The sequence below is a fragment of the Populus nigra genome, chromosome 12 (assembly GCF_951802175.1).
Source record: "Populus nigra chromosome 12, ddPopNigr1.1, whole genome shotgun sequence".
NCBI classification, from domain to species: domain Eukaryota; kingdom Viridiplantae; phylum Streptophyta; class Magnoliopsida; order Malpighiales; family Salicaceae; genus Populus; species Populus nigra.
Genome location: NC_084863.1, coordinates 1,196,499 through 1,211,776, shown reverse-complemented (window position 1 = coordinate 1,211,776; position 15,278 = coordinate 1,196,499). Strand labels below are relative to the sequence as shown.

Below are 15,278 nucleotides of genomic sequence, written 5' to 3'. Positions count from 1 at the left end.
TCATTAAATCAAAGTTTGTTAAAAATAACCGGCATGATAATTCAAATTAAACTCATTTAATTTTAACAAGTGTAAAACTAAGTTGATTGATTTAGTTTTTTTTATTCGGATCAATTTAGTTTAATTTTTTAAAAACAAAATTGAATTGGCTCGATTTTTTTTTCCTAAACCTAGCCATTTGAACGCTCTTACTCTCTTGAAAAGATTGAAGTCAACAATCATCACAATCCATAACACTGGAATTCTCTTTAAAAAATCGATTTGCAAATCATTTTCTTAATCTTCTATGTTGATGATATCCCACTTGCAACTAATGATAGAGATATGCTATATGACACTAAGCAATTTATTTCAAAGAACTTTGAAATAAAGGATTTGAATGAAACCTTTTGTATTATTGACATAAAGATTTACAGAGACAGGTCTCAAGAAATATTAGGATTGTTTCATAAAGCTTATATTGAAAAAGTTTTAAAAAAATTCAAGACAAATAAATGTAAAGTAAATGCAACGCTTATGTTGAGGAATGACATTCAATTTAAGTCAATGTTCAAAATATATCTTAAAAATAAAAAAAAAAATTGAAAAACATTCATTTTGCATTTGCAATTGGTAGTTTGATGCATGTTCAGGTTTATAATAGGCTTGACATAACATTTACCGTATGAATTCTTGATAGATATTAAATTAATTCAAGGATTAATTATTAGAAAGTCACCAAAAAGGTTATGAGATATCTATAAGAAATCAAGAATTATATTCTATATTATACGCATGTTGACAATCTAGGAGTAGTTGAATATTCAAATTCAAATCTTTTTAGATGTCAAGATTTAAGAAAATCTACTTTAAAATATGTCTTTATGCTAGCTAATGATGTGAGAGTATATGCATAATTTGAAGTAACTTCATATGTGAGATGATTAAAGAATTCACCACATAGCTCCAAGTTATAAATTCACCAGATATGCGAGATGGTTTTTTATGATTAAAAAATTCAATTTTTTTAAAAAAATTATTTTTGACATCAGCACATCAAAACAATTCAAAATATAAAAATTATATTAAACTTTAACCAAAAAAATTTAATTTTTTGAGAATGCGATTTGCACCGCGTTCCCAAACGCATTCCTGATCTGAATTTCTTAATTTATATAATAAGGTGTCATGTGAGTTAGATGAAAGAATGTTAATGTTGATTCACATTCTACATGAGTTTTTTTTATTTAAATATATTAAATAATATAAATATTAATCTTGTTTAAAATTATCAAGTTACATCCACTTTAATAAAAGGAAAGTGATTAAAATTTTATGAGTAGATATGGATTGTTACTGGAATATTTGGTTAAGGCAAAATGTATTTTTCTTAAAAAAAATAGAAAAACAATCTCTAAAAACTATAGTTGTGAAACCTAGGGTAAGGTGTAGATTATAATTTGAAAGGTTGCCTTTCATTTTAATTTAATTAAAAACAATTAAAATGATATTATTTTAATATATATTTTAAAAAAATCAACGAATTAAAAACTTAGATTTTGACATAGTCAAGCCTGAATCAACCTAAATAATAGATTAATCTGAGTTTTTAACTGGTCAATTAAGTTTTTTTTTTCATTTTTTTTTGAATTTAGATTGATTAAAAACCTAATTTAGCTGTATCTTAGGTAGAGTGTGGCTGAATTTTACAACTATAATCGATACATTAAAAAAATAAAAAAAGCACATCAAGTAATCCGAAACAAGATAAAAAAATAAAACCACATTATTACAAAACCCCACCAAACATGCCTATTACACTACAAGCACTCCCCCTCCAAAACCGATCCCAAACATTTTTTTTTTCCTCCTTTCTTAATATTTCTCTCATTCATTCATTCCCTTCCAATCTCACTCAAAATAAATTCAAATTTTACAACAACACACACACACGCAGAGAGTAATTATCGTAAGAAATGGCGATGGCGAGGGCAAGCTCTGGCCCCGCATACCCCGAGCGATTCTATGCGGCTGCAGCATACGCTGGATTTGATGGATCTCACAATTCCACCAGTACCGTCTCTTCTAAATTCCAAAACGACACCGCTTTGCTCCTCTACGCTCTCTACCAGCAGGTTCCCTCTCCAATTCTCCATTTCCATTCCCCGATCCAATGCCTTTCTTTCTAATTGAATTGAATTCACCATATTATTCTCCCTGATTCGTGGCTGCATTGTTCTGGCGCCAATTTTAATTTCATTTTCCATTATTTTTATTAATTGTTAGGCTCAATTTTGCATTATAATTTGTGTGCGTGACTTGTTTCTATGCGATTTATGAGTTTTCTAGTGCTAATTTTTCTGTCTTTGGAGATGTAGTGCGTTTTGTGTGTGTAATTTTGGTGGATCTAGCGTGAGTTTGAAATATTGAAGGTGATTTAAGTAGATACTGTATTTTTGCCATGCTAATTTTGTACTGCAATTTTTCTTATGATGACTATGACCGTCAAGCGGATCGTGACGGTGTAAATATGTTAGTGAATTTATTTTTCTTTGGAATGTGATTGCAGGCGACAGTTGGACCGTGTAATGTGCCGAAACCTAGCAGTTGGAAGGCTGTAGAACAAAGCAAATGGAAAAGGTTTGTTTGGTTATCATCGGCCTTACCTTTTCTTTTCGATCCTTCTCTCATGTGATTGTCTATGTATTTAATCCAGCCTCGGTGCATCATTGATGAAATATGAAGTTTTGTGAACTTGGAGCAAATGATGTGAAGAAATTGGGAATGAAACTTGTTAGGATAAAGCAACGTGTAACACGGAGAATCTTACTGTGTTGGTGGAGATCAGGATAGATTTAGAATTTAGGAGGAATGTAGAGGAACGTTTTTGGTTTATTGCATAATGAGGAGGATAGTGTTCAGTTCCTGAACTCCTATATGATTGATCCACCTTGCGGGGTAGGATACTACTATAGTATATATGCTTGTTCCGAACATGTGATATGGAGAGCCGGGCAATATTGTTTTGTTTTGTGTTGTGTATACATGTTTGTATATGTGTCTAGATTGGTTTCTTTTCATTTTCTTGTTTCAAGCAAGAAGCTTCCAGAGTCCCAAAAGCAATGCCGTTGGATGATATAGATAGTGCATTGTCTTCATTTTATTACTCAGTTGCTAGTTATGTATTCTATTTTTATTATCATAAATCTGCTTAAATGAATGGATGGAACCGCTCTTCTATTTTTTTTTTGTGCAGCTGGCAGGGGCTTGGAAATATGGCCTCTACAGAAGCAATGCGTCTCTTTGTGAAAATATTGGAGGTAATTGCAATGGGATTTTCAGGTTCATGTTTCATGAATGATTTTTAAGTTGAGTTAATTATTATTATTTTTTATTCTCTTGGGCAGGAAGATGATCCAAGTTGGTACTATAGAGCATCTAACTCTATCTCAGAAATCTCAGAGTCTGTTGTAGACACACAAGTGAATGTGAGTCCATTAAGAATTATAGGGTGGAGTTTATTTTCATTTCTTCCACGCCGCATCTTTTATCTTCAAACAATGAATTATTTGTATATGTTTTTAGTGACATTGATATTTTTTGCTGGTTAACATAATATCAAAGTATATATCTGAACTAATGTCTTTGTTAATAGTCCCAAAGGATCTGTTGTTTAGTTTGGTGTGTGCATGGCCTTTGCTGCAGAATGTGAATTATTTCTGTGGAATTCACATACGATACCAGTGTCACATGACATGAGGGACACCTTTTAGGACTTTAGTGGTGATCTATTTAAGGTTTCCGAATTCAAGTTTAGCATGATAAAAGTATTGCTTGGCAATTAATTTGTGCCCATTGAATGCGTCATCAATGATTCTTTAAGGAAACAGAAATGAAGCAAAGGATAAAATAAGTGGAATTTTGAAAGGAAAATCTTGATGCAACAACCAAGTAGCCATCTGAAGCATCATTACAGCTGCTGTCATTATGTACCACCACCTACCTCTATCCAAGCCATCCTGCACCATAATCTATTGCTGCTGCTCCGCTACCTCAATTTCATCATGTACCACAAGCACCTCCACTCAACAACTTTCAAATTGCATAACTAATTCCACTTCTGCACTCACTTAAGTACACTTTTACTTGAACAGATCCAATGAAAGTGTACACTTATGTCTTGTTTGTAGGCAGAGGCTTGTTCATGCATCTCTTGCTTGTATGTGCATGTGTGTGATAGTTTCTAGTGAGTTGCATTTGTTTGTTCAGGAAACTTTCTTTTTCCTCAATTCTACTTTAAATCCAAAATGGGAGAGAGAAAGAACTGAAGGAGACAATGCTCATCATGGCCTTGAATGTGATAATTGTCCCCTGGTTCTGCATTTTTTTCTCATTAATTTCTTCTCCCCAAATCTTGTACTCACTAAATATTGCTTGCTGTAGCATTACTCAAAAGATGAGCCTATCATCAAGAATGGGAACTCTTTCCCAGAGACAAAGACCATTTCTACTGAGAATGGGACTCTTGTAGAAACACAGGATAAAGATGTTGTCTCAGAAGATGTCAGTACAGTTGCTGTCTATGATCAATGGATTGCACCTTCAATAACTGGCCAACCCCCAAAAGCCCGATATGAGGTACGACTACCTTTTAAAATTTCAATTGCACTCATTCCTTTTTTTCTTTTGTTTATTCTTATTTTCACTGCTTTCCTATCATTTTCTGAATGAAATCTTTCTTATTTTTCAGCATGGAGCAGCAATTGTTCAAGATAAGATGTATGTATATGGGGGAAATCACAATGGCCGCTATCTCAATGATCTTCATGTAAGCAAACCATAGATGGGAATGTTAGTTTGGAAAATGAAACTGAACTAATCCCGCAAATATTTATTGTTTCTGTGTACGTGAAATTCAATTTTTTTTTGGAATATTCTAAATATCAAATTTCATGGCCCTGTGTTTTTAAACTATATTTTTTCTCTTATATGGTCTACTATATTTGTAATTTTCTTTTACGTTTAATTGATAACCGTTGAAAATGGCTATCAGCTATGTTAACGTAACCTTTTACAATCCTTTCTCAAAACTCGTTGCACAATGCAGGTGCTGGATTTGAGAAGCCGGGCCTGGTCAAAGGTCAATTTTAAGGCCGAGAATGAGTCACAGGAGGGACAGTCTCCAGCTAAATTAACTCCCTGTGCTGGCCATTCCTTGGTTAGTATAAAACCAAATTTCCTTTTATACAATTTCTAAAGCAAGTTTCTTGCAAATCCATGCTGATCTATCTGCAGACAAGTGTGCAGTGGTATTGGATATCCTCACATTTTGATGAATAGGACAATGTATATTCTGTTTCTGCAGATACCATGGGAGAATAAGCTTCTATCAGTTGCTGGACATACAAAGGATCCTTCTGAAACTATCCAGAGTATATAATATACTATCATTAATGTGGTTTTGTGATTTAAACCCACATTGCTTTTATAGTTGATTTATTTTCTCTTACAGTCAAGGTATTTCATCTTCAATCTTGTACTTGGTCAACCTTAAAGACTTATGGGAAAGCACCGGTATGTACTTTTCTCTCTCTCTCTCTCTCTCTCTCATCTACTGCATTTCCTACAAAACAGAAGCACTTAATCACTGTATTATTTAACGTTCAAAGCAGGAGTCTGCTGAGTCCCAGCACAAAGAAAGGAATGCTTGTGCTCAACGGTGTTCCATCCTGACTCTTTAATGATATCGATTACTTATACAATGTATAAACTGTTATATATTTTATGCATTGCAGGTCTCACGTGGTGGTCAATCAGTCACCCTTGTTGGGACAAGCTTAGTGATTTTTGGTGGACAAGATGCAAAGAGATCTCTCTTGAATGATCTGCATATTCTTGACCTAGAAACCATGACCTGGGATGAAATTGATGCCGTGTAAGATCAATTCTTGCAATTTAGAAGCTAGCCTCTTTGTTTATCTTTTGTTAATCTTATTGGTCATTTTTTATGGTTGTGGAATATGGAGGATTTAATAGCTGTTTGTTAATTGACAATCTCTCAGTTTGCCAGGAATTAGAGCAATTTGATATTTGTTTCTTACCTCCAAAGATATCAAGAACTATATATGAAAAATTTGAATTCTCTCCATTTTAGCACCCGTAGATCCAATGCCACTTTGAGCCACTTATGATTTTCATTACTGACCACGACAATATCTCATGTTTCTAGCTCATGTCCAATTCTGATATTTGAGCATTTGTGGTCGAGGATTGACTTATTTTTACTATTTTACAGTGGTGTGCCTCCTTCTCCAAGATCTGATCACGCTGCTGCAGTACATGCTGAGCGTTACCTTCTTATTTTTGGTGGAGGCTCGCATGCTACTTGTTTCAATGATCTGCATGTGCTTGATTTGCAAACTGTAAGATAGCTAATCTCAATGTTTTTTGTTCTTGCACAATAGGACTGTTAGTAATATCTTCCATGTACATGGATTTTTAGATGGAATGGACTAGACCCACACAACAGGGTGAGATACCAACTTCCCGGGCTGGACATGCAGGTGTAACAGTTGGTGAGAATTGGTTTATTGTTGGTGGTGGCGACAACAAGTCTGGTATATATTTTACAACTTGGAGCTTATGCATTTAGCATTACCTACAAAATCCATTTATATTTTCCATCAAACCTAACAAAGTAAACTTGCAAACAGAAAGAAAAAAGGGAAATTTTTTTGCCTGGAAATTCCTTGTTTATTTTAGTGAAAAATGACTCTAATAAGTGACCAACCGATGTATTGGTTCCGGTTAGAATGAGTTTTTGCATTCAATTAGTCAAATAGTTTTATTTGGAAGAAATTAGGCAGGATTCTTAATTTGATTTAAATTCTTCTCCGGCTTCATAAACTTCTCACATATTCCTTTCTGTCAACTTTGTGTAGGGGTCTCTGAAACTGCAGTCCTGAACATGTCTACACTTGTATGGTCTGTCGTAACTTCTGTTCATGGGCGTGTTCCTCTTGCCAGTGAGGTATTATACTTAACATAATTGTGAACTTTATTAAGCTGCACGTAATTTTATTGGAAAGTTGTACTATTCCTTGAGCTGTGTAAATTTTATTGCAACTATCAAAATCGATGTGGAGTGCAAAATTTTGACCAGGCATCTTGAAATTTAACATTTTTGCTCTGAATTTTTTTAATCCGAATAGAGTTTTAACAAGGAGCAGCATTTATAAATTATCAACAGTTCAGTTGTTATGACCAATCAAAAAATATGTACCTGAGTGCTGTAGATATTGCAGTGCTGTGATGTAATTAAGGCAACTGGGAAGGAATGTGGTTTAAATGCATCTAAACTGTTGAGTTTATTTCTGCCTTTGCAATCGAGTTTGAAATTATCATGCTACTATTATTATTGTAAATTTTTATTATTTGATGCTGTTTTCTTTCTCAAGTATTGATAGTCAGCCTAGAATTGGTCTTATCAATTCCATCATAACTACAGAGAGGGTGACATGCTGTTGAAGATAGTCGTGGTTTTCTTTGACTGTCTGGTTTTTTTCTGCAGGAATCCATAGTAGAATCAGTCTGACTGTCTTTTATTGCAGGGTTTGAGTTTAGTCTTGAGCTCTTATAATGGTGAAGATGTTCTTGTATCTTTTGGAGGATATAATGGGCGTTACAGCAATGAAGTTAGTACCAATTTTAACTCACTTTCTTGTAGGTTCACCCTCCTTTGCTCTTTTTCCCCTTTCTGATTTTGTTCTGTTGTCAGGTCAATGTTCTAAAACCAAGCCACAAATCAACCTTGCAATCGAAAATAACAGAGACCCCTGTGCCAGACAGTGTTTCTGCTGTCCATAATGTCACAAACCCCACCAGAGATGTGGACTCTGAGTTGGAAGTGGGGCAAGAAGGCAAAATCAGGGAAATTGTTATGGATAACATTGACCGAGAGTCCTGGGTATGGAAAATTTCAAAACAGGTTCCTTCTGGACAGAATATATATAAATTCACATTATTTTGCTGTATTGTCATCTTGGATTCACCCTTGAGATTTTGAATTCCATGCAGAAATCTAGAGGTGAGGGAACTAGTCTTATAGCCACTTTAAAGGCTGAGAGAGAAGAACTGGATTCTTCACTTAGCAAGGAGAAGTTGCAGACTCTCCATTTAAAGCAAGAGTTAGCTGATGCCGAGACTCGTAACACTGACCTTTACAAGGTAATCACTTGACATACAGGTTTAGTTGTCTTTTGAGCACATCTTCTGATGTACCTTGTACAAGAGGTGCATGCTTTCTCAAAATATACCCTATGATAGTTTTCCACTTGTCAAATTTCTTTTAGCTCATAAGATGCCCTTTCTTTCCATCAAATTCCCCTTAATTTTGTTTTATCGGTGTCGTAGGAGCTCCAATCTGTACGTGGTCAACTTGCTGCTGAGCAGTCAAGATGTTTCAAACTAGAGGTATTTCCTAGTTACTTTCTCTTAATATTCTTTTTTCCCATTCATGGGTGTTGAGCGGGTGCAATTATTTGATGATGCTTGGAAATTCTATGAAGAACAATCTTTTTCTGTTGATTTCTCATATTAGCATGCTGGCTCCTTTGAAGTTTTTTTTTGGTTAAAGCCATAAATTGTCACTAGTTCAATAACCCAACCTAGAAATGAAGATACGGATAATATGATCTTATGTCTACATATCAGGGAAAGGAAACTCTGTTTGGTTTGTCACAACTAAAGTAAAAAAAAATAGAATGAAGAATTTCCAGATAAAATATTCTAACTCGTTGCTACAAGAAGTAAGGCGATTTATGTTAATTGAAAGCCTCTAGCTTCTTTTACTCTCACCTCTCCCCACTCCGCAAAAAAGAAAGAAAGAGAAAAAAAATGAAAATCTCCACCCGCCTCCTATGTACAGGTACAGTAATGAGCAAAATCTCCCAAAATAGCACCAGTTCTTTCTCCATATCAAATAGTTGTATGCGAGTTAATCACTCCTTGAGCTAACAGGTTGATGTTGCGGAACTACGACAAAAGCTTCAAACAATGGAGACTCTGCAAAAAGAACTTGAACTCCTGCAACGGCAGAAGGCTGCCTCTGAACAGGCCTTAGATGCAAATCATAGGCAGGGATCAGGTGGTGTGTGGGGCTGGCTTGCTGGAACGCCTGGCGGCCAGAAAGGAGACGATGCCTAAATTTTTGTCGAATCCTCGTTAAGTAGCGATTGCTTAGATTTGTTTCTCATTGATCCACTACCTATCATATATTTTCTTTTCGCAATGGTAAGAAAGATATCGAGTTATTGTTGGTCACCGTGAAACCCCCTTCCGGGTTTTTGAAGGAATACACCCAGTAGTTTGCAGTTTCATATGGTCATTATATATTTTTATGTCTTCAGATTTTTACAGGGTTTGTATTGGAAGTAAAAAAAACTGTTACTTCTTGAAAGTATAGAATTCATTATTTGCCAACAAAATTGGCCAACATTCTTTTGTTATAGTAATTTTAAGCTTCAATACTTGAGCCGTTATTATCTACAGAAATTGTTGCTTTCGTGAGCTGCTACAATTTTGAACATGGATTTTGCTGTGCAGAATAGCCCCTTCCTCTCCCTCAGATTTTACCCAAATCTTTTTTATTATGGCTGATGCTAATAAAACTGAGTGGAGGACGAATGCAATTTGCACGGGAGTTTCTCAAGGCCAATCAAATTCGTCGGGCTAACAGAATATGCTCGGAAGGTGCATTTCTTGTGCTCTTGCTTTAATCTTTCATGTGAAGCTTGTTAATGAAAATTATCCTTTAAGATTTCACATGGAACGCGAGAGTTTATTTTATTTTATTTTTTTGTTTTTAAATGAAATAATTTTTTAAATCTAATTTAAAGTAAAATCCAATCCAATCATGCCAAAAATCAAATAAAAAAGTCACTAGATTGATTGCAAGTCGTGACAAGTTTCATCACTCCCAAACAAGCAAATCAACTTGATTTCCCAAGCCACACATTTCTCTTATTTTTTATATCTTCCTCAAAATTCACTTTTAATGAAGAAAAAACGTTGATGGGGACATGGCAAAATTTCTTCAAATATTGAATAACATCATGATTTCCATCAAACGGTCAGAATCCACTTTAAGAAAAGGCTCCACATTAGAGGGGCACCATCGAAAACCTTCCACAACCCCGCTCTTCACGCCCCGCCCAGTTCCATCAGATAAAAATCCCTAATTACTATAAAATCCCTCCATATTTTCTCTCCATCCAAACACGCCCTTATCTCCCTTCCTACAAAAAAACCCAAAGTTTTACACGAACCAAACAGACCCCTAATCTCTCTCCATAGAAAGGATAACTATTTTAGCCTTCAATCAAGACTCCCATCTTTCCAGTGTTCACTCTTTCAATTTCACCTCTTGCAAATGATATATGCTGACTTACACACAAAAAATTCGAATGGAGAGGAAGAAGAACCTAGGGTTTCATCAATCGAGAGTGAGCAACAAGAAGCTAACAATGCTAGGGTTTCTAAGATTGAAGAAGAGGAAGAACCAGAAGAAGAAGAATCTAGGGTTTCTGAAGTGAGAAGTGAAAGAAGTTTTGACTTTGCTGTTAAAGATGAAGAGAGGCAAGATAGGTTAGCGTTAGGAGATTATAGATCTTTATGGAGTGAATTTGATGATTTTGTTGCTAATGAGGATAATGGAGCAATGACTGGTACGTCTAGGGCGTTGATTTATGGTTTTGAAGTCGGTGATATGGTTTGGGGGAAAGTGAAATCGCATCCGCGGTGGCCGGGGCATATATTTAATGAGGCGTTTGCTTCCTCGTCAGTAAGGCGGACGAGGAGGGAAGGTCATGTGTTGGTTGCTTTTTTCGGGGATAGTAGTTATGGTTGGTTTGATCCGGCGGAGCTTATTCAGTTTGATGTGAATTTCGCAGAGAAATCGCAGCAAACAAATTCCAGGACTTTCATTAAGGCAGTGGAGGAGGCAACGGATGAGGCGAGTAGGAGGAGTGCACTTGGCTTGGCTTGTAAGTGTAGGAATAAGTTTAATTTTAGGCCTGCAAATGTGCCAGGGTATTATGTGGTGGATGTGTCGGGTTATGAGCCTGGAGGGGTTTATTCGGCGAGTCAGATTATGAAGGCAAGAGATGGGTTTAAGCCGGGGGAGACTCTTGCTTTTGTGAAGCAGTTGGCTGTCGGGCCTCATGGATGTGATCAGGAGAGTTTTGAATTTATTAAGAATAAGGCGAGGGCTTTTGCCTTTCGCAATGCTGTTTTTGAAGAGTTTGATGAGACCTATGCACAGGCATTTGCAGTTCAGAGTTCACGGCCTTCTAATGATACCGCTAAGGTACCAAATCAGCTTGCTAAAGAGCCAACTCGAGGTATTGTTTTCTTGGTAAATGTTTTGTGCTTGTTTGCAATGTTCGGTTTGCTTAGGTCTTAAAGGTTTGATTTGTGCATTGGAAATAGTGTCTTGATGCTACTGCCCCATGATGTTGGGTGCCCATGCTTCTTCCTGTACTCCTTTTTGTTTCTATTAGATGCCTTCTCACATTGCTTCTTGAATAATGACAAGTAGTTTGAATTATCTCGCTATGTTTTTACTTGTGCACTGACTGCTTTCACTTCTCTAATGCAACACAAGCATGTCCCTTGAGATTTATAGTGAAGGTATAAGAGTTAAGGTCTTGCTCTGTTTTATAATATAAGATAGAGCATACATGGTTATCAAATGGTTAAATCTTCAACTCATTGAGAATAGTTGCTTTATGCTTGCGCCATGCACTTGGAGGGATAAATAAAGTGTAAGGTAGTCAATGCATCACCAGAAGTTTTGAGGATGCATGCACAACCTTGTTGAAACTCTTAATATAGCAAACATTCACATTTCTTTTATGTATTTTTTAAAAAATTTTAACATGCGTGTATTTCTGAGTATCGCCTCAGAGCATGTTTGCTAGCATCCTTTTATTTGGCTCAATCTTTTTCCAAATAGAGGTCGCTAATCTTTGTGCCTTGTCTGCCTTTGAGAACTAATTGGCCCCTTTTATCTATTTGCATGTTATTGAATTTGAAATATGATTCACAGGGCAGTTTCCAAATAAATTACTACACCAAAATTGAATTTGTCCAATTTCATGTCTAATAAATGTTGTCTTAAGAGTTCTAGCCTGAATTTTTGAAAGCTAAAAATTTTCTGCTTTAATTGAAAGTGAAATATATGTAAGAAACTTGGCACATTTTTTGAGTAAGATTCATTGCACCAAGTAATTCTATATATTGTAATTTCAGAGATTTTATAGAACATGATGAGCTTTTTCATCCGAAAAATTCTTAGCACCTCTAATCTCTTGCATATGTGGTATAAGATTTGGTTCTTTTATTATCACAGATCATAGGCGAGAGCCTGCACTTTCTTCCTTTAATAGTTTGTGTTTCATAAATTTGCCTGGATAGACCTTTCATTTTTTTCTCCTTTCTGTTGGCTATTTTTTATTCTATGTTTGAACACGTTTTCTTTCTATTCTCATTTGGTTGTTGCTCTCCCCCAGCTCCTTTGAGTGGTCCATTGGTGATAGCTGAAGCTCCAGGTGGCGAGAAGAGCTCAAAAAAACCTATAAAAGTCAAGGACCATTCAAAAAAAGGCAATTATCTCCTTAAGCGAAGAGATGAACCAAGTGAGCTGAGAGCTTTTGAAATTGTCCAAAGGCAAGCAGGTTCCTCATCCCTAGCAGTTTATGTGGAGGCTGGTTCATCAGCAGTGGAAGCTGGTGATTTTGTGTTGCAGAAAAGAGCTTCAACCCCCCATATTTCAGCAAAACACGAGCAGTCTGTGCTTATAAGCAAAGAAGATGCGGATTCTAGTGAAGATGGAGCTGGCAAAGCAGCGTTAGTCTTAGATCATGCTCCAGGAGATGCAAATGTGTCTCTTGATAAGAAGGGTGCTATGCAAGAAATAAAAGGTGAACCAGGATCAGATGTGGCTGTGGGTCTGATGAGTACAGCGTGGTCTGACTTACCTGGGAAGGAGCAGCTTAAGGGTGTGTCAGATTGTACATATGAAGAGAGTGCAAAAGCATCAGGATCAAATCAAGTTTCTCAGCAAAATGAACTGAGCTTTTCTGCAAGAGCAGAGGTAGACAGTGGATTGAGTAAACTTCAGGATGGTGAGCCAGGTTCACTTCTTTCACCACTTAATGCCACACAATCTGTTGGAACAAGTACTGGTAGTGGAGTAAAAAAGGTCAAAGTCATTAAACGGCCTGTTGGGGACACCAGTTCGCAGAAGTCTATTATGGGGGGGAAAAAGAAGAAAGAGATACGAGCAGAAACTAATCCTGATCGTCCAAAGAAGCGATTGGCCACTGGAAAAGGTGAGGAAGTGAGAATCTCATTAGGAAAATCCACCCATATCAGTTTTTCTCCTGGAGAGGATTCTCAGCTTAACAGTCAAAAGAAAGATGGTATTGAGTTTGAGCTACCACAGCTACTTAGTGATTTCCTTGCTCTAGCTCTCGATCCTTTCCATGTTGCAGAAAGAAATAGCCATTCAGTTACAATGCATTTCTTCTTGCGATTCCGGTCCCTCGTTTTCCAGAAAAGCTTGGTTTTGTCACCACCATCCGAGACTGAGGCTGTTGAAGTTCGGGGCACTAAATCCTTGTCCAGTATTGGGGCTTCTGACTATTCTGCCAGTGAGGACACCAGAGGTTTGATACCTTCAAAACCAGCAAAACTCCTTGTCAGGCCTAATGATCCAACAAAGGCTGGACGGAAGCGTTTGCCATCTGATCGCCAGGAAGAAATTGCAGCAAAAAGGCTAAAAAAAATTATTCAGTTGAAGTCATTGGCTGCAGAGAAGAAGGCTCAGAGAACTTTGGATACCCTTGGAGCTGAAGGGAAAGAAACAGTGGCTAGGCAGCGAGCAGAAGGGAAACAGACTGCCGCTACCCATCGGGTGGAAGGAAAACAGCCAGTGGCGCAACCTCCACGAAAGTCAGTCAAACCAGATTCTTTCAAAAAAATGGAGCCTCCAGTTAGAGCTATTGAGCCCACTATGTTGGTGCTGAGGTTCCCTCCTGAGACATCTCTTCCATCTGCCGCGCAGCTGAAGGCAAGGTTTGCTCGATTTGGGTCAATAGATCAGTCTGCAATCCGTGTCTTTTGGAAGTCATCACAATGCCGTGTTGTGTTTCGTCGAAAGCTTGATGCACAGGCAGCTCTTAAATATGCTCTTGGGAACAAATCCTTGTTTGGCGATGTGAATGTAAGGTACAACATTCGGGAAGTAGGAGCTCCTGCTTCAGAGGCACCTGAATCTGACAAGAGCAGAGATGACACTGTTGTTGATGCAGCACAGGCTGAGGATCCTCTTGCTGATTGGCAAGCTGTAGCATTTGCACACCAACCTCCTTCACAGTCAACAGTACAGCTGAAATCTATATTGAAGAGACCAAACGGTGATGAAGCAGCACCAGTAACTGGTGGTAATGGTAGTAGAGGAAATCGTGTAAAATTCGTGTTGGGTGGGGAGGAAACTAATAGTGGAGAGCAAATGATGGTTGGTAATAGAAACAACTTCAACAACAATGCTAGTTTTGCTGATGGTGATGCACCTACTACTTCTGTTGCTATGGGTTTTAGTAGTAAGAACATTCAAAAGGTTTTTCCTCCATCTCCATTGCCTATTCTTCCCCTCCCTACTCAATTTGCAAAAGCCCCACTTAATTATTCACAACATCATACCGAAGTAGCACCCAGAAACTCGCACAATTTCAACACCCCTCCTCCAAGTGCCGGACCCAGTACACCAAGCATAGATATTTCGCAGCAGATGCTGAGCCTTTTGACCACTTGCAACGATGTTGTCACCTCCGTGTCAGGCTTGTTAGGCTATGTGCCTTACCACCCTCTTTGACAATCAATATGGGCCAATACACAAAACCCTCATCGAAGGATTGGACTCCATGAATTGGGACAAAAAAGCCAGCCAACTCCTCCAAGGCTGGTCTTGGGTGTGCACTGTGCATCGATTGGGGCAATATCAATATGGCTGCAAAAAATATTTCTCGTGAAAAGGCAGCAACTGATATAAACACAAGGACACGGGGTCTTCCTTGCCGGGCGTCAATGTCAATCCAGCAAATCCATCATGACTAAGTTTGGTGTAAAATTATGAAGCATGGGAGTGGATTACTCCAAAAATGTACCCATAAGATAGCACCATCCTCTTCTTTCCTCCATTTCCATTAGTTATACCTACTCATGGCATTTCCATTCCA

At 37.3% G+C, this 15,278-nt stretch overlaps 2 protein-coding genes across 4 annotated transcripts; both read left to right on the top strand.

The window, feature by feature from the left end:
• The first annotated feature begins 1,786 nt into the window (after positions 1–1,786).
• On the top strand, positions 1,787–9,504 carry LOC133669797 (acyl-CoA-binding domain-containing protein 4-like). 3 transcript variants are annotated; one of them, XM_062090086.1, is made up of 18 exons: positions 1,787–2,114; positions 2,549–2,619; positions 3,236–3,299; positions 3,387–3,467; positions 4,423–4,617; positions 4,730–4,807; positions 5,087–5,197; positions 5,345–5,411; positions 5,492–5,553; positions 5,775–5,914; positions 6,275–6,401; positions 6,482–6,596; positions 6,921–7,009; positions 7,590–7,673; positions 7,757–7,966; positions 8,056–8,205; positions 8,392–8,451; positions 8,906–8,983. In XM_062090086.1, the coding sequence occupies exons 1-18, from the start codon at positions 1,956–1,958 to the stop codon at positions 8,912–8,914; spliced, it is 1,872 nt and encodes a 623-aa protein (XP_061946070.1). In that variant the 5' UTR covers positions 1,787–1,955; the 3' UTR covers positions 8,915–8,983. The 3 variants fall into 3 exon arrangements, with proteins under 3 accessions (XP_061946070.1, XP_061946066.1, XP_061946067.1); XM_062090082.1 differs by lacking the exon at positions 8,906–8,983 and adding an exon at positions 8,998–9,504 and having other exon boundaries at positions 1,788–2,114; XM_062090083.1 differs by lacking the exon at positions 8,906–8,983 and adding an exon at positions 8,998–9,504 and having other exon boundaries at positions 1,789–2,114; positions 7,757–7,945.
• Positions 9,505–10,137: 633 nt separating this feature from the next.
• LOC133669796 (PWWP domain-containing protein 1-like) lies at positions 10,138–15,278 on the top strand. The gene is made up of 2 exons (XM_062090081.1): positions 10,138–11,378; positions 12,549–15,278. The coding sequence occupies exons 1-2, from the start codon at positions 10,409–10,411 to the stop codon at positions 14,912–14,914; spliced, it is 3,336 nt and encodes a 1,111-aa protein (XP_061946065.1). The 5' UTR covers positions 10,138–10,408; the 3' UTR covers positions 14,915–15,278.

What these genes read in the sequence shown, in the direction of transcription:
- LOC133669797 (XM_062090082.1), top strand. Translation starts at nt 1,956, where the DNA reads ATGGCGATGGCGAGGGCAAGCTCTGGCCCCGCATACCCCGAGCGATTC. An exon ending in TCTTTGTGAAAATATTGGAG is followed by an intron (nt 3,300 to 3,386) that starts GTAATTGCAATG and finishes TCTCTTGGGCAG; the next exon opens with GAAGATGATCCAAGTTGGTA. An exon ending in TGGGATGAAATTGATGCCGT is followed by an intron (nt 5,915 to 6,274) that starts GTAAGATCAATT and finishes ACTATTTTACAG; the next exon opens with TGGTGTGCCTCCTTCTCCAA.
- LOC133669796 (XM_062090081.1), top strand. Translation starts at nt 10,409, where the DNA reads ATGATATATGCTGACTTACACACAAAAAATTCGAATGGAGAGGAAGAA. An exon ending in TGCTAAAGAGCCAACTCGAG is followed by an intron (nt 11,379 to 12,548) that starts GTATTGTTTTCT and finishes GCTCTCCCCCAG; the next exon opens with CTCCTTTGAGTGGTCCATTG.